Raw genomic sequence first — 26,026 nt, forward strand, 5'->3', positions numbered from 1 at the left:
CCCTTTTGATCTAATACAGCCATGAGTCTTTTTGGGAAAGATGCAACTAGTTTTTCACACCTGGATTTGGGGATCCTCTGCCATTCCTCCTTGCAGATCCTCTCCAGTTCTGTCAGGTTGGATGGTAAACGTTGGTGGACAGCCATTTTAGGTCTCTCCAGAGATGCTCAATTGGGTTTAAGTCAGGGCTCTGGCTGGGCCATTCAAGAACAGTCACGGAGTTGTTGTGAAGCCACTCCTTCGTTATTTTAGCTGTGTGCTTAGGGTCATTGTCTTGTTGGAAGGTAAACCTTCGCCCAGTCTGAGGTCCTGAGCACTCTGGAGAAGGTTTTCGCCCAGGATATCCCTGTACTTGGCCGCATTCATCTTTCCCTCGATTGCAACCAGTCGTCCTGTCCCTGCAGCTGAAAAACACCCCACAGCATGATGCTGCCACCACCATGCTTCACTGTTGGGACTGTATTGGACAGGTGATGAGCAGTGCCTGGTTTTCTCCACACATACCGCTTAGAATTAAGGCCAAAGTTCTATCTTGGTCTCATCAGACCAGAGAATCTTATTTCTCACCATCTTGGAGTCCTCCATGCGGGCTTTCATGTGTCTTGCACTGAGGAGAGGCTTCCGTCGGGCCACTCTGCCATAAAGCCCCGACTGGTGGAGGGCTGCAGTGATGGTTGACTTTCTACAACTTTCTCCCATCTCCCGACTGCATCTCTGGAGCTCAGCCACAGTGATCTTTGGGTTCTTTACCTCTCTCACCAAGGCTCTTCTCCCCCGATAGCTCAGTTTGGCTGGACGGCCAGCTCTAGGAAGGGTTCTGGTCGTCCCAAACGTCTTCCATTTAAGGATTATGGAGGCCACTGTGCTCTTAGGAACCTTAAGTGCAGCAGAAATTTTTTTGTAACCTTGGCCAGATCTGTGCCTTGCCACAATTCTGTCTCTGAGCTCTTCAGGCAGTTCCTTTGACCTCATGATTCTCATTTGCTCTGACATGCACTGTGAGCTCTAAGGTCTTATATAGACAGGTGTGTGGCTTTCCTAATCAAGTCCAATCAGTATAATCAAACACAGCTGGACTCAAATGAAGGTGTAGAACCATCTCAAGGATGATCAGAAGAAATGAGCACCTGAGTTAAATATATGAGTGTCACAGCAAAGGGTCTGAATACTTAGGACCATGTGATATTTCAGTTTTTCTTTTTTAATAAATCTGCAAAAATGTCAACAATTCTGTGTTTTTCTGTCAGTATGGGGTGCTGTGTGGACATTAATGAGGGAAAAAAAATGAACTTAAATGATTTTTAGCAAATGGCTGCAATATAACAGTGGAAAATTTAAGGGGGTCTGAATACTTTCCGTACCCACTGTATGTATATATATATATTACTATATACATGTTACTATATACATGTTATAAAACATTTGTTTCAAATAAATTCTGTCTTTTGAACTTTCTATATTTATCAAAAAAATCATGAAAAAATTTTTTTCCAGGGTTTCCACAAAAATATAACGTTTTCAACACTGATAAGAAAATGAGAATGATTTCTAAAGAATCATGTGACAATCAAAACTGGAGTAATGGCTGCTTTTTAGCCTGTTAAAATAGAAAACAACTGCATGTTTTTACTTTATTTTTGATTAAATAAATGCAGCCTTGCATGATCATAAGAGACTTTTCAAAAACAGTACAAAATCTTACTGACCCAAACTTTTGAACTGTAGTGTATATAAAATATATTTCTTTTAATATTTAAGATGAAAATCCAAATAATGACCTTCAAAACTTAAAAGTTCTTAAAAAAATATCCATTAAAATGGTATATAAAGACAGCGGTTTAAAATAACCGTGTTATGTTTGATTGCATCCTCATTCAACGAAATATGCAATTAACAATGCTGCTTTCTGTCTTTTGATTTGCAGGCGATGGAAAGGCAAGTTGAACATTTCGAAACATTCCTGTGATGAATAGAGGGCTTTCAGAGAGAAACTTGATCGGAGACTCTTTTGATACAAGAGGGAGAGGCCGGCGTTCTGAGCCAAGTCCTTAACGTGGAGCAGGTCTGGACGCCTCGGTCTCAAATAACAGCAGGAAGGGAAAAAAATAAAGGTGCAGACATTAGAAACAAAGGCTTACAAAGGCGACCTTGGTGCTATCATCTCAGGTACCTGAAACAGAACCAGTCTACAGAACCAAACACAAAAACTCCTGGAGGTTTCCTTTTTATTCGTTTTGTTTTTTGTAAACTCACATACATGCCAGTTGCCGACGATCATTCTTGGTGCTATTGGGTGCTATTGTTTTTTGTTTTTCTTTTCTTTTTGTTGTTGTCTGCTGCTCCTTGTTCTCATAGATAAGCAAACAAAACACAAACAAACAAACAGTACAAAATAAAAGATTGTGTGATGTCACAAAGCAACCTCAGCCTCCGTCTTCTGGAAGCAAACACACACACATACACACAGATTCTCACCAGCAGTGGCAAACTGTATACGGACAGTGTGATGCCCTACAGCGCGAGTCAGCTGGTCATTTACTGTGGAAATAAACTACATCGCCCTCTTTCTACATCCACCCTGATGTCACCCTTTGTCACCATTGGGATTATCAACACTTTTTAGCCACATAGAAATACTCTTGCTGGAAAAAAAAACAAAACAAAAAAAAACAAGTTTTTGTAGGGACGTCTAGAGTTGTTTTCTACTTGGTGTTAATTGTAAGATTTGCAAGGCCTCTGTATTGTAAACCAACTTTTCCTTGTGACAAATGAGACTGTGTTCTCCTTATTTAGACTATAATGTTTGCAGAAAACCAACGAAAAACAGACAGATTTTGGTTCAAATTTTAGGAGAGGAATGGTATTATTTTAGACCCATCGCATATTTTCCCCCCTTGGAATAGTTGAATTTTTTGGCTTTTTTCTGGTTTAACTTGATTTACGAGTAGATATCTGAAGATTGCACTGCCTAGCATGTGCCTTAACCTTTGAAATAGGCTAAAAACATAACTGAATATTGACTATAAATGTTAATGGACAAGCCACGGGGCTACAAACCGATAAAAATATGTGGCGTATGTTGTAGTTAACTGTTTGCCAATCTCCTCTCGAGTCACCGAGCAACATCTTCATGGTTTGTGAGTCAGGTTGCTCCATACATTGTGGCTTTCTTTTGCCATCCATTTTTATTGTAACATAACATATTTGGAGTAAAAATAAGTGATGTTTTGGAAGTTAAAGTGGCAGTCTAGGCAGTGCTGAATTTTTTTTAACCTAAAGCATTTTTTGTTGTATTTTTTTTTTTTTTTTATATATATATATTTTTGTTTGACCTTTTAGTGTTTCTATTGTATTCACTTGTACTGTCTAATATTGTTAGCTGTCGCATTAATAACTTGATTTCTGTCAATTTTGGCATTCTCTAAGTAGCATTAACCGAGCTCTCCCTCTCATGCTTTCATTAACTCCGCTTTCATCGCTTTATAAAGAACGTTGATCCAAGTTCAAGAGTCTTCGCAACCTTGTCTAGGATTCGGTGCTATAAAAACAGAAAAAAAAGGGGGGAAAAAAAACTTTTTTTAAGACATATGCAAAAGAAAGGGAAAAAAAAAAAAAAAAAAACCTAGGAGTTAGCTGTTAGCTTTGGACTACTGCAGTGCGTGTGAGAGACAGAACCGCAGCTACCTCAGCAAGTTGTTTTCATGCGAAGAGACAAAAGTAATGACCTGTTTACTTACAAACAGTATTTGTTGACCTCTATAATATCACTGCACCCGTCAGAAATTCAAGCTAAGGTACTGGATCACCTCTCCGACATGAGCGCGTCATGTGGCTGCTGCAGTAATCCTTGGGTTTGTTCGCATTTTCGCGTTATATTTCATTTTTTGGGGGTTGTTCTGCATTTGAGCCAAGAAAAGAAATGGCATTGTAATATCGCTGAAATGTTATATACTGTATATTTCAGTTCTTCTACATGTGCATCCCATGATTTACAGTTTATTGGCCATGTTTGTGAAACGCTTGCTTTCTGCAGTCCATTTCATGATCGTTTTTGATTTCGCAGTCGCATTTTCCTCCGTGCTATTGCCTGTCCATTTGTTATTTATTAAATTATTAAACGTCGTCATATGCTCAACATATTGTTCAACCGAAACTAATTGGAAAAGTTGTTACATGAAATTTGTGCCGAGACACGATGTAGCAAATTTTTGTAGCAGGTGTTGCACGACGTTCAGAAACGGGGTTTACTGGTCTCAGGTCTCTGCTACATTAATATTTATTCCATAAGGGTGGAGATGATGGTGGTTATGCTTCTTTTTCATTTTTAAAAGTTACCGTAGAGGATGAGGGGGAGGTTCATGAGGCTAATGTGCATTTTCGGGTCCCTCTTCGTCACCTGTAGTACCATCGACATGCTTAACTGGTGTAGAGTTGAAGAAACTACTGTAATGCTGACCACTTGTACTTCTCACAAATTTATCTGGGGAAAAATGAGCTTTAGTTGATGCCAATTCATATAGCCTAAGACATACCCTATTTTTCATACCATAGTGTAATTGGCCCTGAATCGAAAAATCAAACCTAGGTCAGTATGTAATGTGTAAAATGAAATTTCACATTTATCAGCACCACTAATACATTTTTTAGAATATTAACTCTTAAATCCTGCATTAAAAATTTTACAATGTGGGCATGAAAGTCTATGTAGTTCTATGTGTTTTGACTACAAGTTAAAGTTCATTATCTTTAGTTGACCAGAATGAGTCTAATTCAGATTATTTGACTGACGGTAGGAAGTCCATAGAACGATAGCATTTTGCTTTAGGTAGGTAAATAAAACTCACTAAACTCAGTTGTTTTTGGTGTAAAAGTCCAGGAGTTTCTCAAGTCGGTGCTCAGTGTTGGAGTTTTTTTTTTGTTGTTGTTGTTGTTGTGGCAACCAATGGTTTGTTTAGTTAATCCTATGTAATCAGTAGATTTATACCCCTTAATGATTAACAAGGTTGAGGCAATTTTATTTTTGAGTAATACCAGAATTTGTGTCCCTTCTTACTACTATGAAGCAAATGAAAACCACACATATTGTTCTGTCCTTCCCTGCAGTCCTTCTTTTGTGAAATGATATATTTACTGTAATTTCTGAAATAAACTGCTGTGATATACTTGAATAAAAGGTGCAAATTGAAGTCGCTCTAGTGTTTCAATTTCAATCTGAGTCCTGTCTTGTTTTGTAATAAGGGTTACGGCACATTTTGGATAGTGTGCTGCATTCATAAATTGGAAAATTTAAATGGCATATAGCAAACTGTTCTGGATGAGTGCCAGCTTGACCAATAATAATAATAAAAAAAAAGCACATTTTCATTCACAAATAACTTGCATTTGTTGACTTACAAAAGCATTCAGCTTTGGTGCTACGCTGTTAACGTTCCTCCAAATATATATTTTTCAAGGCTTTAAAGTTGTGCCATTCCATAAGTCTTTTTTAAATGTTATGGAAAATACAGAACTTTCTATAATGAATAGACATTCACTCAAAGTAAAACATCATACCAATTAGCCAAAAATGGCGACTGATGAATGAACAAATGATTGAAATGTAAATAAACAGTCAATTTGTTTCTTTAGAATTCTGGATATGTATTTCAGCATTAATAACGTAAATTGTTCCGGCAGGGTACAGATTTACAGACACTGTCCAATCCAATGATTTTTTTTTTTTTTTCCTAAAAACATTTATACACAATTTTCATTGGTTTTTAAAATATACATATCTTCCCTATAATACAAAGTTTCTCCATCCATCTTGCTCCATCTGTATTCTGTCATGGCTGCAGGCTCATGGATTGGAATAAAACACGAGAATAATACCCACAAAGAAAAGGTGGAATGATTTACACAGAACAAAATGAAATGAAACTCCTCTGGGCATCACAGGTTCTGGTATTTTGTGCTTTAGAGTTCAAGAGGGCCTTCATTCAATCCCGGCTCTCTGCAGCGCTGACCCTCGCTGGAGGGCAACATGACTAGCATCGACGTCCTTTGGCTTCTTGCAGAAGTCCCTTCATGATGCAACTGATCTTTATATACGACACACAATCCCATGAAATGACTACCAATGAAAAATGTGGTTTGACCGAAACCTTATCAAAGAAACATGATGTGGAAGAAGAACAACTCAAACACTGGAAGGGGAGTCGAAAAAAAAAAAAAATTGCATTTGGCTGACCTAGAATACCGTTCCAATGGCACGACGCCTGGGGGGGGGGAGCTATGCTACGGATCCTTTGTTAAATCTTGACTGCGACGGTCCGACCGCGTTCCACCCAGGTTGGCTGGTTGGAGCTCGATGGGCTGGTTTAGGCCAGTTCATGACATTAGAGAAGTCCAGAGTCGAGCTTGTCGTCAGCCGCTCTGAATGTACTTCTTTATAACCACGCAGCCGTGTCTGAAAAGCGGACACGGCAGATTCTGCAGCAGCGTCCACGTGTTCGTGCAAGGGTCGAAGGTCTCCATGTTGCCCAGTGCCGGTCCCTCGCTGCTCACGATCCCTCCTGTTGCATAGATCTTGCCGTCTAGGATCGCCGCGCTGGGGGAGGAACAACAAGAAGCCATTTTTAATCGTTTATTGCATCATGTAGCGCAAACTACTGTTCATTAGACCAACCTGCAGAACTGCCTGGAGTGATTCATGTTGGGGCCGGCTTTGATGTTGCCCTTGTCTGGGTCGTAGATAGTGGTGGCTCGGGCGTAGGCTCCTCCCAGGATGAAGATAAAACCATTGAGGCTCACAGCGGGAGCGTACTTGTTATCTAAATAAGCCCGAAAGGAGCACAGGAAAGAGAACAACACATAGAAGTTACTTCAGTGATGTATGTTGATGAATTTTTTTGCCGTTATCTTACACATTGTGCTCAATGCAAGATGTGTGGTGCTTTTTGGAGCTATGAGTAAATCATACAGCTTCTGGGATGCCTACATCCTTATCGGCACGACTTGTAATGTTCTTTCGGGAAGATTCCAGTGGAACGTCGGATAATTAATGAGGTAGATTACCGAGTACGGCACGATTGCGTCAGTCTACAATCTTTCGAAATCGGGTTTGAAGCACCATTTGTAATGCATTTATGATTTTCCCAGCCTGTTTCCTGCCACATTCCATTTCCCACATCCCTGTATCCTTTACGCTTTACGTTATTAAGCGGAGAATGACAAATAACAACAAACAGATATATGGTGCCTGTTTCGTCTAATGATTCCATACAGAGGAAATTACCTCTGTAATATCCAAAGACCCTTCACAACGTGACAGGTTTTACTCACTCTATCCTTCTTCACACGGGGTAAATGGCCAAGAAACAGAAATAATCACATCTTTTCATGAGCGGGCAAATGACTGACAGCCTGACGCACGGTCGTGAACACGGAAAAGGTCGTCGAGCCGAATGCAAGAGAGAGGCTATCAGCCTTCGCTTTTTCTGACAGAGAAATTGTCTCCCAAACGATTACAGCTGGGCCAATTTATTACACCTATGAATAATTCACGTGGCTGCGTTCAAGGTTTTGTTTTGTTTTTTTCCCCGCACCTTCGACTGACGCTTGAGAAGCCGTGCACAGAAGCGATCTGTAAAACAGCGGCTGGATTTAATGGTTGAAAAGGAAGTGCGAGATGGGCTCTCGCTCGGCAGCATGACTACCAGGTGCTTCTCATTAAAACCCCCCACTGCTCGACTCTGAGTGACGGTCCAGATAACGCCCTCTTTTTATAGCACTCCAGTCACAGCAAGCGTCGGCATAACCCAAGGGGAGGCGTCATCTTCTGTAACAAGAGCACAGTTCTTGTGCCCCCCTCTTTATTCCCCTCACAAAAAATGACTGCCGAGTCACTTCACATTCAGCCTCCCCGAGTGTTTTGTTTGCGTCACGAGCGCATGCATCTCGCCATAGGATCAGCTCCGTTAAGTCCTAATCTCACCCTACGCAATGCTCTGTTTATGTGTTTGTTGTCTCGTTTTCAAACCCAACGCTGATGCTATCAGCAGAGCTCATTGTTGGGTTTGGCCCACGTTCTCGCTACTCGAGGGGCTCGAATGTGACGCCAAAGCTCGGTCTGCTTCTTTGATGCTGAATTCTCGCCACTGGCAAGACGTCTCAAGGTTTCGATCAAATGGGGTACCTGTATCTGGCACAATGGAGACATGAGAGATTCAGCTTTTTGAGAGCGAAACAAGACAACAACAACAGTTCGCGCCACCAATTTGCAGAGGTGTCTCGCTCAATTTTCGAGAAGGGTGAAATGCGGCAGAGAAAAGCTATTAGAAGCAAGAGAAAGGGGAAAGGAGTTGTTTGAATAGCAGGATTCCCAGAGAGTTGGGGTGAGAATGCTGGGAATAACCTTCTGTCCACAATAAACAAGTTGAAGCGCTTTAAGCGAGACTACTTCAGTCAAACTCATCTCACACTCTGACGGACGTCTCGATGTACCGCCTGGCCAATTGACATGCCTTAAACGTGTTTTATAAACACTGGCTACCCTTAGTTTCGAGACTGAGGGATGTCTGTCGACGAGGCAGCTCGAGGCGGCCCGACACGGTCTAACAGAGTCCAGCGGTGAGCGCTCGTCGAGTGGCTGTGAGCCAGTTCAGTGATAACTCATCAGACTGTCCAGAGGCTCCCTGAATCACTTTTTAATGTGCCGGTACTCTAAAGACGCCCTGCAATCTTGTGTAATTTGTACAAGCAATTGTTTGCAATCAATTCCCCACCGTCCACGTGGCTTCATGCACTTCCAGTGGCTCTTTGCCTGCTCGACCTTCACTGACAGCTTGTCTTGTTGGCACTGGCTGAACTAGTGTTTGCTCAGTAGTGTTTACTACTGACTGCAGGTCTTCAAACAACACAACCACACAGGGACCTTGAAGAAATGAACCTGTTAAAAGCCTTGAGCGTAAGGCCATCGCCTCTGTGGACACGGCAAGGGAAATATGCAACAGTAGAATGACATTCATTCTGGGTTACATTTTTTTTTTTTTTAAAGTTCAAATACCATGTTAGTATTTATTGCAAGAGTAATATCTTATTGATATAAATTATAATATAATAATATATTATCACTGGTAATATTGAGATGCACAAGGATGCATTAGTATTTGAAGTAACATAAATGGGTTTTACAGCATTCATTACCAATAAATATATAATAGAAATATTTAAATAATATATAAATATAAATAAACTACATTAAATTATGAATATAATTTATATATAAATTGGAATGTTAAAAATGTATTGGTCTTTGAAATAACGTGAACCAAGATCAATAAATGTTTTTGTCCATTACTGTTTAACATTAGATAGCATAAACAATTTTGAATAATTTTTAAAAATATAACAAAGAGATGTTATATAAAATATGTAATATAATGTTTAATATTATATATATTATTATTTAAATGTTCTAATATTTAAATAATGTGTGAACCCTGGACCACAAAACCAGTCATAAGGGTCATTTTTTCGAAATTGAGATTTATAAATCACCTGAAAGCTGAATAAATAAGCTTTCTATTGATGTATGGTTTGTTAGGGTCGGACAATATTTGGCTGAGATACAACTATTTGAAAATCTGGAATCTGAGGAGGCAAAAAAAAACAAAATATTGAGAAAATCACCTTTAAAGTTGTCCAAATGAAGTTATTAGCAAAGCATATTACTAATCAAAAATGAAGTTTTGATACATTTACGGTAAGAAATTTACAAAATATCTTCATGGAACATGATCTTTACTTAATATCCTAATAATTTTTGGCATAAAAGAAAAATTGATCATTTTGACCCATACAATGTATTTTTGGCTATTGCTACAAATATACCCCAGCGACTTAAAACTGGTTTTGTGGTCCAGGGTCACATATATAAATAAAAATAAAAATACAATTGCAACTTAATTATTATTGTTTCACTTTTGCTACTGCATTAGCTAAATATTCAAATATAGAACCTTATTGTACTGTCTTACTGACGCATCTTCAGTGCAAGTGGAAAGTCTAATCTGGTTAAATTTTCCTGGTTTTCAAAACAGTGGTGAACTCTGCACTTACAACTTCACCTTTAAATACCAGCTAGAGCGTTGATTAAACATGACTGTTCTGTGGAAATTTAATCAAGTGTCTGAACAATCATTACAACAAGTAAAGATGATCACATGATTAGACAAATGAAGAGATTATTCTTCATGTTTATCTAGTTCTATGTACTGAATGCAACTTAATTTAATTACCAAGTTAATTTAGTTTATGAAATGGCTTTTATGATGCCATAGCACAGCAATCACTGAGCTAATTGAAGCCTGAAAACCTCCTACTGCAAGTAAAGATGGTGAATCCCAATCTGCCGTATAAGTCCTGCTGTTCTTCTGCTATGATTGAGCCCCTGAGCAAAGCAAACAACCCCATAAAAGCCTTTCACCATGGCAGACCACAAATACTCAACCACCTCCTGGCACCATATTGACAAATACATGTTTTTAAATCGTCTTTGGGCGGAAATTTAGATGCACAAATGACCAATTTTCATTTTCCATTAACAAACTGGTGTTCAAACGAAGTACCTACCGATCATGGGGGACTCTATAAAGCTCCAGGTGTTGGTCTGAGGGACGTAAGACTGTAAAACACCAGCCGAGCGCCCGGCCTCGTTCACACCGCCGAACACGTAGATCTTCCCTCCGCACACGGTGGCAGCCGCCGAGTGAACGGGCTTGGGCAGCGGAGACACCGTCTCCCACTGATTCGTGATGGTGTCGTACCTGAAGAAAACACAAGAGAGATTTTGTTTGCATCTCTGCTATAGTTCTAACTGCAACAGACACTTCTCGCAGTGTGTGCTAATGAAGACGCAGTGCCGCATGTAAAAACAACACTATATAACTGCAACAGCATCAGCAGAGTTGTACAAAATTCACAACTGAAGATGGAGCTCATTTAATCGAGGAGTGTGGATTTGCAGGAAGTTAAATAGAAATTTGAACTGGATTGCAATTAAAGGAAATTCCACACACACACAATATATAGACAAAATAGGTGGTATTTCATACATGATATATATATAGAAATTAAATATTAGATATGATGAAATATATAAATAAAAGGTGATTCATTAAATATGATTAAACATTTCAAATTTTAGCAAATGTAATGAAATGTATAAAAAATGAATTTATTACAAATGATTAAATTTATAAACGGTGGCATTTCAAACATCTAAAATAAAAAAAAATAAAAAAATGAATATGATGAAATATATAAACAAAAGTGAATTTATTAACAATGACTAAATAGCTGTCATTTCTCAAACATTCTCTAAATATTTTGAAAATGTATTAAATATGATGAAATCTATAAACAAAAGGGAATTGATTAAAAATACACAGTAAATAAGTGGCATTTCAAACATTATCTAAAAATTTGAATTAATGTATAAAATATGATAAAATATATAAACAATAGTGAATTCATTAAAAGTAACGAATATTAATTAAAAAACTACCACTAGCTTCTCTATTCTTTTTGCATTCTATCTATTTGTTTCCTTTTTATTTATTATACAATTAACAAAAAGCAAAAAAAAAAGTTTTCTTTTCCTTTATTATATATATATATATATATATATATATATATATATATATAAACTTGCTACGTGTATGTGTAATGCTAACTGTGACTTGTCATAGCGCTGGCACATTGCTCTTTTGTTGATTTTGATTGCTTCCATTGTCCTCATTTGTAAGCTGCTTTGGATAAAAGCGTCTGCTAAATGACTAAATGTAAATGTAATTATTAAAATAACGAATATTAATTATTAAAATGATTAAATATTTGGAATAAATAGATGGTATTTCATATTCTTTGTTAACAGAATATTAAAAAAAAATATTTTAACAAAAGGATGAAATATATAAACTACACAGATGGCAATCTATCCATCACATATACACATTTTTCATTTATACAAATTTCCAAACAAGGCTGTCAAGTCAACATTTAAAAACTAGTTAGTTCATTAGAATTTCAAAAATAGTCTAAATTCTGCTTTAAGTCAAAAGTAATTCTGCATCCAGGTTGCTACCTCAATTCCAACATAATTCAAGTTGAAAAAGTAAAAATCCTTGTGAAGCACAGCCGTGGCTCCCAATGATGAAGCGTCTCCCAGCCCTTCTGCTGCCGAGTGCCGTGTATACGGCAGAGCACGCTTCCTCAGAGGCCTGGACACACAGCCGTCCATCCGGCACCATTCTTCTCAGCATCAGTCGCTCCTAATTGCTCTGAATGACGACTGAGAGAACTCCACCAGCGGCTGTCCGTGTTCATCTGTCTCCTGTCGGCCAAACGTCACCCAAAAGGTCACACGAACGGCTGAGTCAGCTCGAGGGAACCTCAGAACGCCTCGAATATAAGGAAATGCTTTGGCTACTGCGGCTATTGATTAAGCATGTACTGAATCAAACACGTGAGGACACGGAACACAATTATGAAGAGAACGTAACTGATTACTAACCGCAGATACTTTCTGTATGATAAATGCATGAACAGCTTTGCCAATATTTCAACTCACTGCAGGCAACATTAGCGGAGGTATAAAGATGATGAGAAAAAGAATATAGCAGGCAGGAAGAGAAGCCTCGGGCTACAAATACATTAGCACCAGCTAGCACAAATCGAGTGAGACGCCGCAGCCATCAAATAATGCAAAAATGCTAAAAGTAATGGCAAGTGACTCGACCAGCTGAGTTTACCTTTGATAAGTTGTACTTTTTAAGCGCACACTTGAATAAGATCGCCGTCTCTGCTGTTTTGTCTTATTTATTGTGTGTAATTTACTGTTGTAGCTGCTCAAGATTTGTCTGTACCATTGTTTCCTTACTTCATTACTTTTAAAAATAATAAACCTGACATCAACTTTGACTCCATGAATTTAGTCACTATTTTTACGGTATAGTTTTTTTTTTTTTGCTGCACAAATCCGTGTTAGTACTATAAGGAATGTTTGACAGATTATTATATATCATAGTTTTAGCCAAGCATGAAAAGGAGCTTGTTAAAAATACATTAAATTTCATTTAAGGCCTTAAAAGGGGATTTTGACCTCAGATAGAATTAAAAATTTTATTTTATTTTTAAATAAGTGTCATATTTCAGATACATTTTGATATTTAACAGTAATGTTATGTTTTTAAAATCGCAAATAATTCACCAATAACACAACATAATAAATTAATTAATACAAATATTTAGGTGTCCCACATTTTGCATGTCTCATTTCTCAATTTTTACACATAAACAGTAATGCTGAAATTATATTCAATAATATTTTGTTATATCCAGTTTGACTTTATGAGGATTGATGATGACCTTAAGCACCTTAATTCATTAACAATGTGTTAAAAAGAAAAAAGATTCAGACCTTTATTATTTATTTTATTTTAAATTCATTCCTTCATTCATTTTTATTCATGGAAAGTAAAAATTACACTGCTGTTCAAAAGTTTGGGGTCAGTAAGATTTTTTTTGCACATTTTTGAAAGAAGTCTCTTCTAAATTACATCTAAAAATGTAATTTATTTCTGTGATGCAAAGCTGAATTTTCAGCATCATTACTCCAGTCTTCAATGTCACATGATCCTTTTAGAAATCATTGTGCTGATTTTTATTTATTTTTTTATCTTGATGAATAGAAAGTTCAAAAGAACAGCAGTTATTTAAAATAGAAATCTCTTGTAACTTTATAAATGCATTTACTGTTACTATTCTCATCGATTTAACGAATCCTTGCTGAATAAAAGTAATTTCTTTAAAGAAACATTAGTGTATATTGTTCAAATACAGTCCAAGTGATTGCAAGTTTCAAAAAACTGACCTTTCTAGAGGCGACTGACAAGGGAATGAAATGAGAGTGAGATGGAGTGAATAAGGTATGAAGCACATAATAATGGATGTTACCCAGTCGGATGCGCCGGGGCCAATCTGTCCTCTATGACGATCTCATCAGTGCTCTTGTAATTATTAGAGCTACTGTACTGTGACCCACATTCACACGAGAGCCAGAGAGAGGGGAGGAGTCTCTGACTGGCTGCTTTGATAACCTGTGTCTGCAGGGAGCCAATGAGATCAGCCGGAGGAGGGCTGTTAGGAAGCATGAATAGAAAATCTCCTCACGTTCGCTCTGATAAAGCCAGAGAATGGCACTTCTGAGCTCCTGTCTCACCTTATCGTTCCTCCCGTCCTTGCGACACCATTGCGGTCAAGGGTCAAGTTCATCGCGCTTGCCGAGCCAGCGGCGTAAACACGCTCGGCTGGAATCGATACGTCTGCAGCCTCTCGTTATTTGAGGGATTTCTACAGCGTTAAGCAAATGATCTGTGCTAGATTTAACAGCACAAAACTCTCCAGCGCTGGATGTTTCCTACGCACACCTGCAACTTGCAAATGAAACTCTTTTTTTTAATGAGTTCATTAGTCTGTTCACTGTGATTGTTATTACAAACTAAACATCCTCAATGGCCGAGTCACCTGCAGAACTGCATAGAAACACCCTAAGATCTGTGTTTTACAGTAGCTACTCTGTCATTTTTATATTTCTTTTTAGATTTGATTCAGTTTCAATACATCTTAAATTAAATCATAAATTAGTTTTAATAATTTGACTATTAACGAATATTCGCTCAATTTTTGTATTTTTTTGCTTCAGTTTTAATTTTAGAATTTTTATGTGCTTTTGTCATTTTTATTCATCTTTTTTCCCCATTTATTTTTATTTTTATTTCAGTTTTAGTAAATGTAGCACTGAATTAAACTAATATTTCAGTAATTTAATTTGTATATGTGCTTTTTTTGAAAAATAATTTAACATATAAACTATTATTATGTATTTATTTTTAATTTCAGTAATTTTAGTACAAACAAACTCATTTTACTTTTTCAAATTTCAACATTTCTCATTGAACATTTATATTTTATTTTAGCTTTATTTTAATGAGCAAAAACACATTTGATTAGTTTTAGATTTCGTTCTCAATAATAACACTGCTTAACACTCTGGAATCTGCATAGCAACAGTTCACATAACTTTGAGAAAAAATACATTTTGAATACATTTAATTCATAATTATTACCATCTTTCATTTTACTGCTGTTACCATTTTATGAAAGAAATGAGCCCAGAGAGGCCATTCTAATGATTTTACAGCAGTTAAGAGGGTTTTCAGCTTCACGTCATGCCTAATTACACTCTTTTCTGGGGTAAAATCACTGTAACAGAGTCTCTTGTGGCTTATAGCTTTAATTCACGTATATGGATGTAGAGTTCAACACATAGTTCATAGTTTCAAAACTATTTCATTTACAGCAAGAATGTTTTTTTTTATTTTGGACAATAAAACAAGATTCATCTCAACTCGTCAAGGATAACAGTCAAAGACCACTTTTCATCTCCGACTTTCTCATTAGAAAATAATACATGGCATCTAGCATGTACATAAAAACAAATAGAGAGAACATAAAAGGAGTTAATCTAACAAACGCATTTGTTAAGTTTCTTATCAGAGATTAGCTGCAGTCAAAACAGCTGTGAATATATTATCATCCACATAACGGGGATTCTGATCAAATAAAGTAGATATTAAGTATAAATGCAATTTCATTTATATAATAGTAATCATTATGTTTTGTTATTATTACTTAAGTATATGTGATTATACTGAATTATATAAAAAAATTATTATATACAATTATAATATTGCAATTTTACTTTTATCTTTAAATTATTTTAATTTCAGTTTTAGTAAATACAGCACTAACCTAAACTCATTTTTATTTGAGTTATTTACCAAGGCAAAATTTATCATTTTATTCAAGTTTTAGAGTGTTTTTGTTCTAAGTTTTAATTAAAATTTTAGTTTAAGTAATTTTATGTGTGCTGATATATTAATCTTTATTTTTATTCCAAGTTTTAGTTTTAGTAATTCTAGAATTAACTAAGAATTGAATTACATTTTCAGAAATTTTGCCAAGACAACACTTCTAATTTTCATTTTTTTCCCCTTTGTTTTTTTTTTCTTTATTCCTCGATTTTCATTTAAATTTTAGTTTTAGTCATTTTGTTATGTGCATCTGCCATTAATTTTTTTAGATTTCTATTTAGCTTTAATTTGTTTATTTCGGTTTTAGCGATTTTTAGTACTAAGTTAAACTCATTTTATTTCAGGTAGTTGTCAAGCTAACTCCAAACAGCAATGAATATATATATATATATATATATATATATATATATATATATATATATATATATATATATATATATATATATATATATATATATATATATATATATATATATATATATATATATATATATATATATATATATATATAAATAACTTGTTTCTCTGTTCTTATGTGGATTTTGATCAAATAATAAATTAAATCTGAAATATGAATATATTGTCATCTATATAATATGATATAATGTTTCATACTAGTTTTAATAACTTTTTAGTTCACTTGTATTTTACCATGTCTTATTAATTTTAGGCCTACAATTACTTTTGCTTTAAACAATTTCAGGTTACCAAAAATGTTTCAAAACAAGTATCTTACTTTAAATGAACAATAACCCCCTGTTCTGTACAATGAATCTCCTGGCTGCAGGCGAGCTACTCTTTATTCTGAGAGGTAAATGCATTAAAACAGATGTGTGTTTTTTGAAAAGAAGCATTTTGATGGCAGAAAAAGACATTATCTCACCCTTTGTGGCCCGTCACAATAAATAAACAGCATTTGATGGACTTCATTTGCAGTCTGAATCTTGTTTCACGCACGCTAAAGCGGTTTGTAATTGAGGTTACGGCCCCTCGCAGAGACATCACTGAAGGCTTCAGCTTCCTCACACTGCAATTAAACTTCTGTATTATTTATTGCAAAGTAATCAGCACAGAAAATGCGTTAAGCAGCGAATGGCTGCAGTGTGAATGCATTGGGCTGCAGCGACGTCACAATCTCAGCGTGAATATCACTCACGGCACTGTCTGAACACGTTTGGCTTTAGTTTCTGCTGAGAACGGCTGGAGAAAGACTGGGTTGCGTCTGCGCTCTGTGACAGGCTACAAACACTGCACCTGTCACCGGGATCAGAGGTTAATTGTGCGGGATGACAGCCTGCTCCTGTGACAATAAATACAACTCGCCAATTCTCTTCAGAAAAGAGGCGACCTTTGCTTCCTGAGGTCTTTATAAAGGTCATTCGGTTGGACAGTCTATAGATAAAGATCCTTTTACAGGCCAGTTTGCCAGTCTTGAGGAACTGCTGTGACACAAGCTATTAAAGATATAGAGATGAATGCCAGGACTGAGTCCCTTGCTAGATGTGCAGTTGTTTATTGTAGGTTATCAGTGTCGTGTTTAGTACTGTCACTTTGAATATGACAGTTGTTCTAGGATGTTTCATCAGGCTTAAATATGGTTAAAAAAAATTGTAAACATCTCAAAATAATAATAACAATAATAATAATAATAATAATAATAATAATAATAAGACATATGTTTTTTTTTTACAAGTAAATAATATTTAGGGCTTTCTACCTCAAAATGAATTGTGAAATTTACTGAAAATTGTTTCTACACCAATTTTCTTTCAGTGTAATACCAGAACTTGTATATAAAATGTGCAGCAGAATATATATATATACATACATATACACACACACACACACACACACACACACGTGCTGTATATATTATAATTATTCTGAGAGAATATTTAAAAGTATTTAACAAATATAAGAAAACAAAAACAAATGTGCCTTTGAAAGATACAAGGGTGTTCTTTAAAATGTAATAAATAAATAAATAAATACAAATCTTAATATATAAATGTTGTTCACCAGGACATTAACAAACTGTAATTAAATTCTGCACAAATACTAAAAATAATATACTACATTGACAAAAAAAAAAAAAAGATATATATATATATATATATATATATATATATATATATATATATATATATAATATTTATAGCAATACTAAATAGTAATAGATAGACAGACAGACTTCTGGAAATTGAAAAATAAAAATAAAATAATAATAATAATGGTAAATGGAAAACATTCCATAAAACTAAAACCAAATGAATTTTAAAATGTGAAGGATATCAAGCCAAGCACAGAGTGTCTCTGAACATCTTAATTACGGTGTGTGTTATCTGCTGCACTGCTAATAGCTTCATCAGTCTCCAAATTAATTCTTTAGAGCTTCTACACTTTGGTCAAGAATATTGACAGAAATCATTGTCATATCAATAAATTAACAGGCTCCAAAGGTGATATGTAACTTACATTGGTTCATTATTTAATTTATTTATACACTTTTTAATTATTCATCAGAGTTCAGGTTTAAATATCAAAATTACAAAAGCAAAATAAAAACTCCAGACAAAAGTAGCCTCTGTGCATACTTATTATTCTTACAGTGTCACACTTACAGAAGCAAATAACCTTCAGAATCAAACAAGAACTACCTTCTTTACAGAAGAAAACATAAACATGATCATGAGCCAGAAAAAAATGATTCTGAAAAATAACAGAACAACTCCTGTAATGCAACTTAGGGCATTTCATGCTTTGGCCGTTCAAATTATAGAGAGATAATCAAGGACGAATGAGCACTGAAATAAACACTGGAGCTATAGCCTGTGCTTATTACTCAATGAAAGGTGAAGACGCTCATACCAAAATTTCACCATTTACCAGCAAACTATTACATAATAGAGTCCCAAACATATTTACACCAATGAAAATCTATTACGTCAAATCATTTAAATTTCCTCAAAACACAAACTGATTTTTTTCTCAATTTATTAGAAAGAAATGACACCTTTTCACTCACAAATCAAATAAAAAATTAAATATAAACTATTTTTAAATCAACATAACTATGTCCATTAATATGTTAACTCATAAAATAAAATATGTATTTCATAAATCAGCATATTCCTCCTGTCTAGACATAGTAATGTTTCTTTGAAAGACAAATATATGATGTCTTTAAAAGATACATAGCATGTTCTTTGAAATGTTTAATCTATATAAGGGTAGTTGCCAAATAAAAATTGGACTGTGTCCTATGGTGTGACATGTAGGAAAACAAACGATACAAATAACATGTGAAAAATGTATCTTCATTCTTAGATTTACAAATAGCATGAGAGAGGTTTTTTTTTTTTTCGTCACACCATAGGACAATTAATATGTCAACTACCCATAAATTAACGCAAAAAAAATGGTCTCAAGAACCTAACATAGCTGATAGATTAAGTCAAACTAATTTTATTAAATGCATTTAAATTCAGCACACACGTACTATGTGCTTAAAAAAAAACTAACATTTTACAGATTAATATTCTATGTACTTAGAATTGTAGTTCCTGGTGAGTAACTGTGATTTTCCCTTGATTTTGCTGACGAGTGTTACATTTGGACTTGCCTTAATTAAGTGCTTCAAACAAAACTCATTATCTTTCCAAGCCTTGGTGTACAAACGTTAAATATCTTATCTTAACGTCTTTTAAACACTATATTGCGTCCTGGTGGATTAAAATCTGCTTTTTAGTTGTGTTTGCAGTACGCATGAGACGTTCATTTCATCTGACGTTAGCTCTGTTAACTTCGTCTAATCTGCTCTTAAAGGGCCGGCACGATCAGCCCACACAGATATTTCTAATAATCTCTCTGATCTCACCAATTTGTGATGTGGCTCTTCCAGGCTTCCAGTGGCGTTTGCACACACAGTATCGCTGCAGAGGGCACCTTGTGCCTCCATCAGGAGAACTCGGCACAGCACTCCGACTTAATTGGATTTGTGCATCACACACAAATTGTGACATTACAACTCGACGGCGGAGTAGGTCATGCGCCAATTACCAAAGCTCACTGCGCGAGCGGTCGCGGCCACGGAAGCTCGCCTAAGACTTCATTACCATCCCTTTTCATTATGTACTGAATGAAGCGGTGCTTACCATACACCCAAGTGCTGCTGGCAGAGTCGGTATGGGATCCTCGGACGCAGACGACGGCAAAAGAACACCCTATGACTGTGTGTCTGGTGTCTTTAATGAGACACAGCCGTCTTTCACTGCCGTCTGTGGTCTGCTTTAAAGAAAGACTCAGCGGTACATTACTTCACATTTATCTGTGACAAAACTTCTCTCTTGGCAACATTACAGTCATCCATCTACTCATCACAGGCTCGAATGGTAATCACATCATGGTCAAAAGTTCAAAATTAGAACACTTGGCATATTTAAGGCCCTGTTTACACGTGTGTTTTTGTTTTAAAATGAAAACTATTCTCGTCTACAGTGGTGTTTTCACTGCGTTTCAATATTTTGAGATCTGTCAGGTGTTCTAATAATTTTGGCCACCACTGTGTGTGTATACATACATAGATGCATACAGTGTGTGTGTGTTAAAACTGTATATTAATAATTTTTACATATAAAAAACCTATTTCTAGTATTTTACTATAATAAATATAATGCATATATATTTTCTATTCTTATATTTTAGATATAATACATATATTTTATGCATTTATATACACAAGTAAAAATATTTTAGAATTTATTTTATATAAAAATATTCAATATTCAGTGTCACATAATCCTTCAGAAACCCATATAATAAAAATAATAAAACTTGTAATATATATATAAAATATTAAAACAGTTTTATGTATAAAATGATAAAATATAGTAATATTTCAGATATAATAAATATATTTTATGCATTTATATGGACAAGTTTAATTATTTTATAATATATTGTTACATCTGAATATAAATGGTAACCCTTAAAATGTATAAAATTCAAAAGAACAGCATTTATTTCAAATAGAAATAACATTTGAAATGTCTTTAATGTGATTTTTGCTCAATTTATTGCATCCTTGCTGTACAAAAGATTTATTTATTTTTTCCTTTAAAAAATAAATAAAAAAATATTTCTTTAAAAAAATAAATAAAAACACCCAAAGTTTCTCATATTTAAAGCAAAATCTGTCCCGCAAGACTAACCAAGTCACGCTTGTCCACACAAAATCCCGCAAAATGAAACAAACATGCCATTTAAGTTAATTCGAGCTCTTGAATAGATCAGCCAGTATAATTGCTCCCTAAAATCAATGTGTAATACTGAGAATAATTCTATGTCAAAAAGCAGAAACTCAAAGTCCTTTTAAAACGACAGTTTGAATTATTTTGGAATTTCATGTAAATGAGCCAACACTCCACTACAAACCTGATCTCCACATCAATCCATCACACAAACTATTCCTTTATTTATAAAAACAGCACAAATAATATTTCATGACATCACAACCCGCATATCTCCCGGAGAAAATTGTGGATATTCCTAATCTCTCCCGCGGCTCCGTTTATCATTCTGTTGTCTCAGTCCGTTTCTCGAGCACGAGCCGTATCTTCCGTCAGCAAACCCTCGGCTTTCCACAGCTGGAGGGGCAGAGGGAAAGCAGGAAGGAACAAGAGAAATGAGTTGCCTGCCGGTGCAACTTGGAAATCTCCCAAACCATCAGCCAGTCATTTATCTGGCTGATGGTACACAGTTTCGCTCAGACATCCATTACTTCCACCAACCTAATACCCTCCTTGGGTGCAGCCGAAATATATCCCTGTCACCGCACACATGACTGCAGAAGTGACGGCTGATCTGGGGTCAGTGAATACTCGGGGCCTCTGTGAACACGCGCGAGGTCGTACTTTGAAAAAATACGGGAGCATGGTACGCTTTTTGAAACATTTGATCTGTTTTGTGTCGAGTAAACTCGCAGTTTTACTGAGGTGAAAGCTAAACCGCTTCCACTAACCTCAGGCATGGCCAAATATTAGAATTTGCTCTGCTGTCAGACTCAAGAGTTTGGTCTGTCTGTGTCCAGTGTGAACTGTGCACTGATGAAAGTTTAATGTGAGCGACTCGCCGGCTGTTTCTGAGTTTGTTTAGAGGTAAACAGGCAATTCTGCTTAGATAAAATAGAGTTGCTGGATTTGGCCGAGTTTGTGAGGCTGACGTTTCATAAGCACCACAAACAACACATTCCTCCAGTACAACTGTATATTCTGAGTTTCTGTGTCTATGTGCAATATCTGCTGCTTATTATCTGGATGGAAAGGAACTTTGACCACAAAGTCAACAAACGGGTTCAATGTTTTTGCTGTTGTCAATGCCAAGCCTATGACAATATGTAACGATGATATCAGCTGCATTATGATTTACTGTGAAAACTGTTGAATATGAAATACCAGTAACATCAAACACAGACAATGCTGTTAACTCATTCATTCCTAACTCATATATATTCCATCATTCCTTCGAATATAGGATATATAACTACTAACTAACCAACCAAATCAATCAATCAATCAATGTAAGGTGTTTTGATAAATCAAATTAAATATATATTTTATATTTTACACACACTGTATGTGTGTTTGAATAAATGCCTGAACAAATACTCCCCTTGCGATCTACAATCTCACTTAAGATGGCCGAATACTCTTCCAATCATAATTCAATGCCTCGAGAAATGTATAAGTTCCTCTTTTGGGATGCAACAAAAACATATTCCATGAGAGGCCCAGATTCCTCTCATTAGATACCCACCAGGACTAAATATGCCCCTTTCTGAGATGATGGAAGAAGATGAAGCTTTTTCTGGCCATGAGCTCAGCGAACTGAGTCGGAGGGAGCGAGCCACCCCGCCGAGCACTTCGCTCCAGGAGGCTGGCGATCGAACGCTGCCCACGGTCACGCGTATGGAGCCGGGGCTGAGGAGCCGGGAGAACGGGAGCGGAGAGGTTTGTAATTAGAGAAGGGGTTTAGGGAGGTTTTGGCTCCTCTTCATACTCATTTTCCACACCAGCAGAAGGAACGAGAGGCAGGGGACGGGGCAGAGTGAGCTTGAGGCAGGGGACGGGCGCAGCGGGTGATGGCGCTCTGAAGATTCTTAATCCCACCGTGTGCTGGATTATCACAGTGGGGTGTGAGGGAACGCAGCCCACGCTACAGGACAAGCACCCGCGGGCCCACCGCAGAACATGCCCCTCACACACATGGATCATAACTCTGATAATAAATAAGCGGCTACTATAAGAAAACTGGTGGAAAAGAGTTAAATATATATACACATACATACACACACACACACACACATATATGCACATTAGGTTTAATCTGAAGTACTAAAATAACTATTTAAATTTTACTAAAACTATAAAAAAAAAAAAAAAATCAAATCATGATTCTTACATATATATACACATATTCTTTCTTTATATATATTTTTATTTTCTTTAGTTTTAGTTATTTTAGAAATTCAACTGATAGATATTACAGTGTAACAGTATGTATATATGGGTAGTTGACAAATAAAAACTGGACTGTGTCTTATGGTGTGACAGCAAAAATGTGAAAAAAAAAACTTAACATATAAATAACATGAGAGAATCTTCATTCTTAGAGTTACAAATAGCATGAGAGGTTTATCTTCAATGTTAAGAGGTTTTTTTTTACATTTTTCCGTCACACCATAGGACACATTGATACGTCAACTACCCATATATATATATATATATATATATATATATATATGAAATAATAATATTGTTATATATGAAATATTAAAAATGGTTAAGTTTAAATTGAACAATAATAAACAATACAGACATTTAGTAACAAATAAAAATAATAAAAATGCTAAATAATATAAAATGTAAATAAATAAATCAAAATTCTTTATAAATGTGTGTGGCTTTTAGTAAGTTTTTAGTTTCTTTAGCTTTACCTTAGTTATTAATATTTAGTTTTATTTTACTTATATATGATTAATATAGGCGTATTATCTTTAACTACAAGCAAAACTACAACCACTAACTGAAAAATGCAACACTTCGCACAATCATTTAGTTTTTAAATTTAAATACTAAAAGCGTTCAAAATGTGCCAAAAGTCCAGTGTGCATCCATTTGTGTGGAATAAAGTGTTTCTAAGCTCAGTAGGGTGCACTGAAGGGCCTGACAGCTTCTTCAGGTTACAGGACAATAGGAACAGGATTACTGTCAAAGTGTTTCTGTGGAGGGACGCTGAGCATTGGCCGGGACAGACTGGAAGTGAATGGACCCTCGGGGGGGATCTCTCATCTCAGAGCATAAAGCTTTTCTGAGGCCAGCCGGCATGAGATGCCTGGTCATCCATTCATTTGTCACACCTGAGATGGTGTCTAATGGAGTACAGCCTTACTGTATATTTGTCATGGGACTACCAGTGAAGCGTCTCCCTCAACAAAACAACAAAGTACACTTTACTGTGTGCACTACTGTATATACACTTTGCAAAAACTCCTGTTCTTATTTGCTGTTAAACTGCCTCAAATCCTTGAAACAAATGAAATGTGCATTAGAACCAAGGCAGCATACAATATGAAGACTTTAGAGTATCATTAAATCTGCCAGTGCAGGAAGACAAAATACACTTATATTCAAGACACAAGCTGTTCAAACAAATATTAATATGTTTTGATTTTCAGTATTGCTTTTCAAGTACATTTATCTTGTTTTAAGGACTTAATTTACTTAAGATTTTTTATTTTTTATTTTTTGATATTTTGTAAAGAAAGCAAATAAAAAAAACGAATTCATTAGGAACAAGTTCTAAATCCCATTTATTTATTTTCAGGATGCATGATTATAAATGCATATTTTAAACATTTTATTATATACACTGTAAAAAATGTACTGGTAATTTTCTGCCAATACATAAATGTATTAATTTCCAAGCAATTATTTTATCCAAACATTAATTTATTAATTCAAGTAATTTATTAATTCAAGCAAAATTCAAGTTACAGGCAAAAAAAAAAAAAAAAAATCATATTAATCTATTAAATTGTGCCCTACTTTTAAGTAATATAATTAATTATTTTATATATAATTAATTCATCAGATTTATTAATTTATCTAATGTCAGCATACTTCAAACACTTATATTATATACACTTACACACATTATGTACAAAATTTTATACAAACAAATACATAAATACAGATTTATTTATGAATTTAAATATATATTTATTTTTGTATAAATATATACATTTATAACAATATATATTGTTGTTTTGTCGGCCTTACTGTACAGTACATTATAAAGTTGACATATCCTGCGGTATGACAAGTTAGACTCCATTTAAAACTACTACACAGTTTTGCTAATCATTTTATAATCATTATGAATGCAGTTTAATGACCTCATATTAATTTAGAAAGTACACAACATAATTGCACTTTAAAAATTCACTTATCACACTTCAGGACCATTTAAATGAGCTAGTGAAGGCTAAAAGGGTAAAGAAAAATCGAGAGCAGTTAAAGTAACTAAAGTATTCACATCGTTTTAAACCTGAAATACTTACAATCTTTTTTATTTATTTATTCATTCATGCATGTGTTATTTTAATATGAATGGTTCTTTATCTATACGAGATTTCATCTAATTTCCATGAATTAAAATGACATAAAGCGCAAACAAAAGAACCACGAGGGAATATTAAACACAAACCATGTAATAATGTGTAGCCTCAGCTGCACAAACAGCCCAGGAAATCAAGAAGCAGAGTTTGATTTTAATAGTGTTAGAAACAGCAGCACAGAGCATGTGAGGTCATGCTTTATGCACCGATCTCCGCTCTAATGCTCCGTGTTGTTGCTCCCATTATCTGAATGAACTCAGCAATTATATAAAATATTCCAGAGCTATTTGGCTGTATTATCTATATGAGCTCATTAAACTCAGAATGGAGTTTAGGGGTGGGAGGGAAGCATTGCTTTTATTTGTTTTAGAATAGCAATCAACTGCACTTAACAGTTTGCCTGCGCACAAACAAAAAGCAGAAATGAAATCTA

General features: G+C 35.4%; 2 protein-coding genes across 7 annotated transcripts in view; one reads left to right on the top strand and one right to left on the bottom strand.

The window, feature by feature from the left end:
• Positions 1 to 5,186, top strand: part of atad2b (ATPase family AAA domain containing 2B) — a 113,722-nt gene extending 108,536 nt beyond the window's left edge. For both annotated transcript variants that reach the window (XM_058755507.1, XM_058755508.1), the window contains exon 28: positions 1,925 to 5,186. In XM_058755507.1, the coding sequence (XP_058611490.1) occupies positions 1,925 to 1,966 (42 nt within the window). In that variant the 3' untranslated portion in view covers positions 1,967 to 5,186. The remainder of the gene's footprint in view (positions 1 to 1,924) is intronic.
• Positions 5,187 to 5,333: 147 nt separating this feature from the next.
• Positions 5,334 to 26,026, bottom strand: part of LOC131526863 (kelch-like protein 29) — a 285,092-nt gene continuing 264,399 nt past the window's right edge. For 4 of the 5 annotated variants that reach the window (XM_058755510.1, XM_058755509.1, XM_058755512.1 and 1 more), the window contains 3 exons: positions 10,615 to 10,808; positions 6,668 to 6,812; positions 5,334 to 6,589 (listed from right to left, as the gene is read on the bottom strand). In XM_058755510.1, the coding sequence (XP_058611493.1) occupies positions 6,406 to 6,589; positions 6,668 to 6,812; positions 10,615 to 10,808 (523 nt within the window). In that variant the 3' untranslated portion in view covers positions 5,334 to 6,405. Of the gene's footprint in view, positions 6,590 to 6,667; positions 6,813 to 10,614; positions 10,809 to 21,310; positions 21,563 to 26,026 lie in introns of those variants that run through there. The other variant, XM_058755513.1, reaches the window with a different exon arrangement.

Source organism: Onychostoma macrolepis, chromosome 20 (genome assembly GCF_012432095.1).
Source record: "Onychostoma macrolepis isolate SWU-2019 chromosome 20, ASM1243209v1, whole genome shotgun sequence".
NCBI lineage: Eukaryota > Metazoa > Chordata > Actinopteri > Cypriniformes > Cyprinidae > Onychostoma > Onychostoma macrolepis.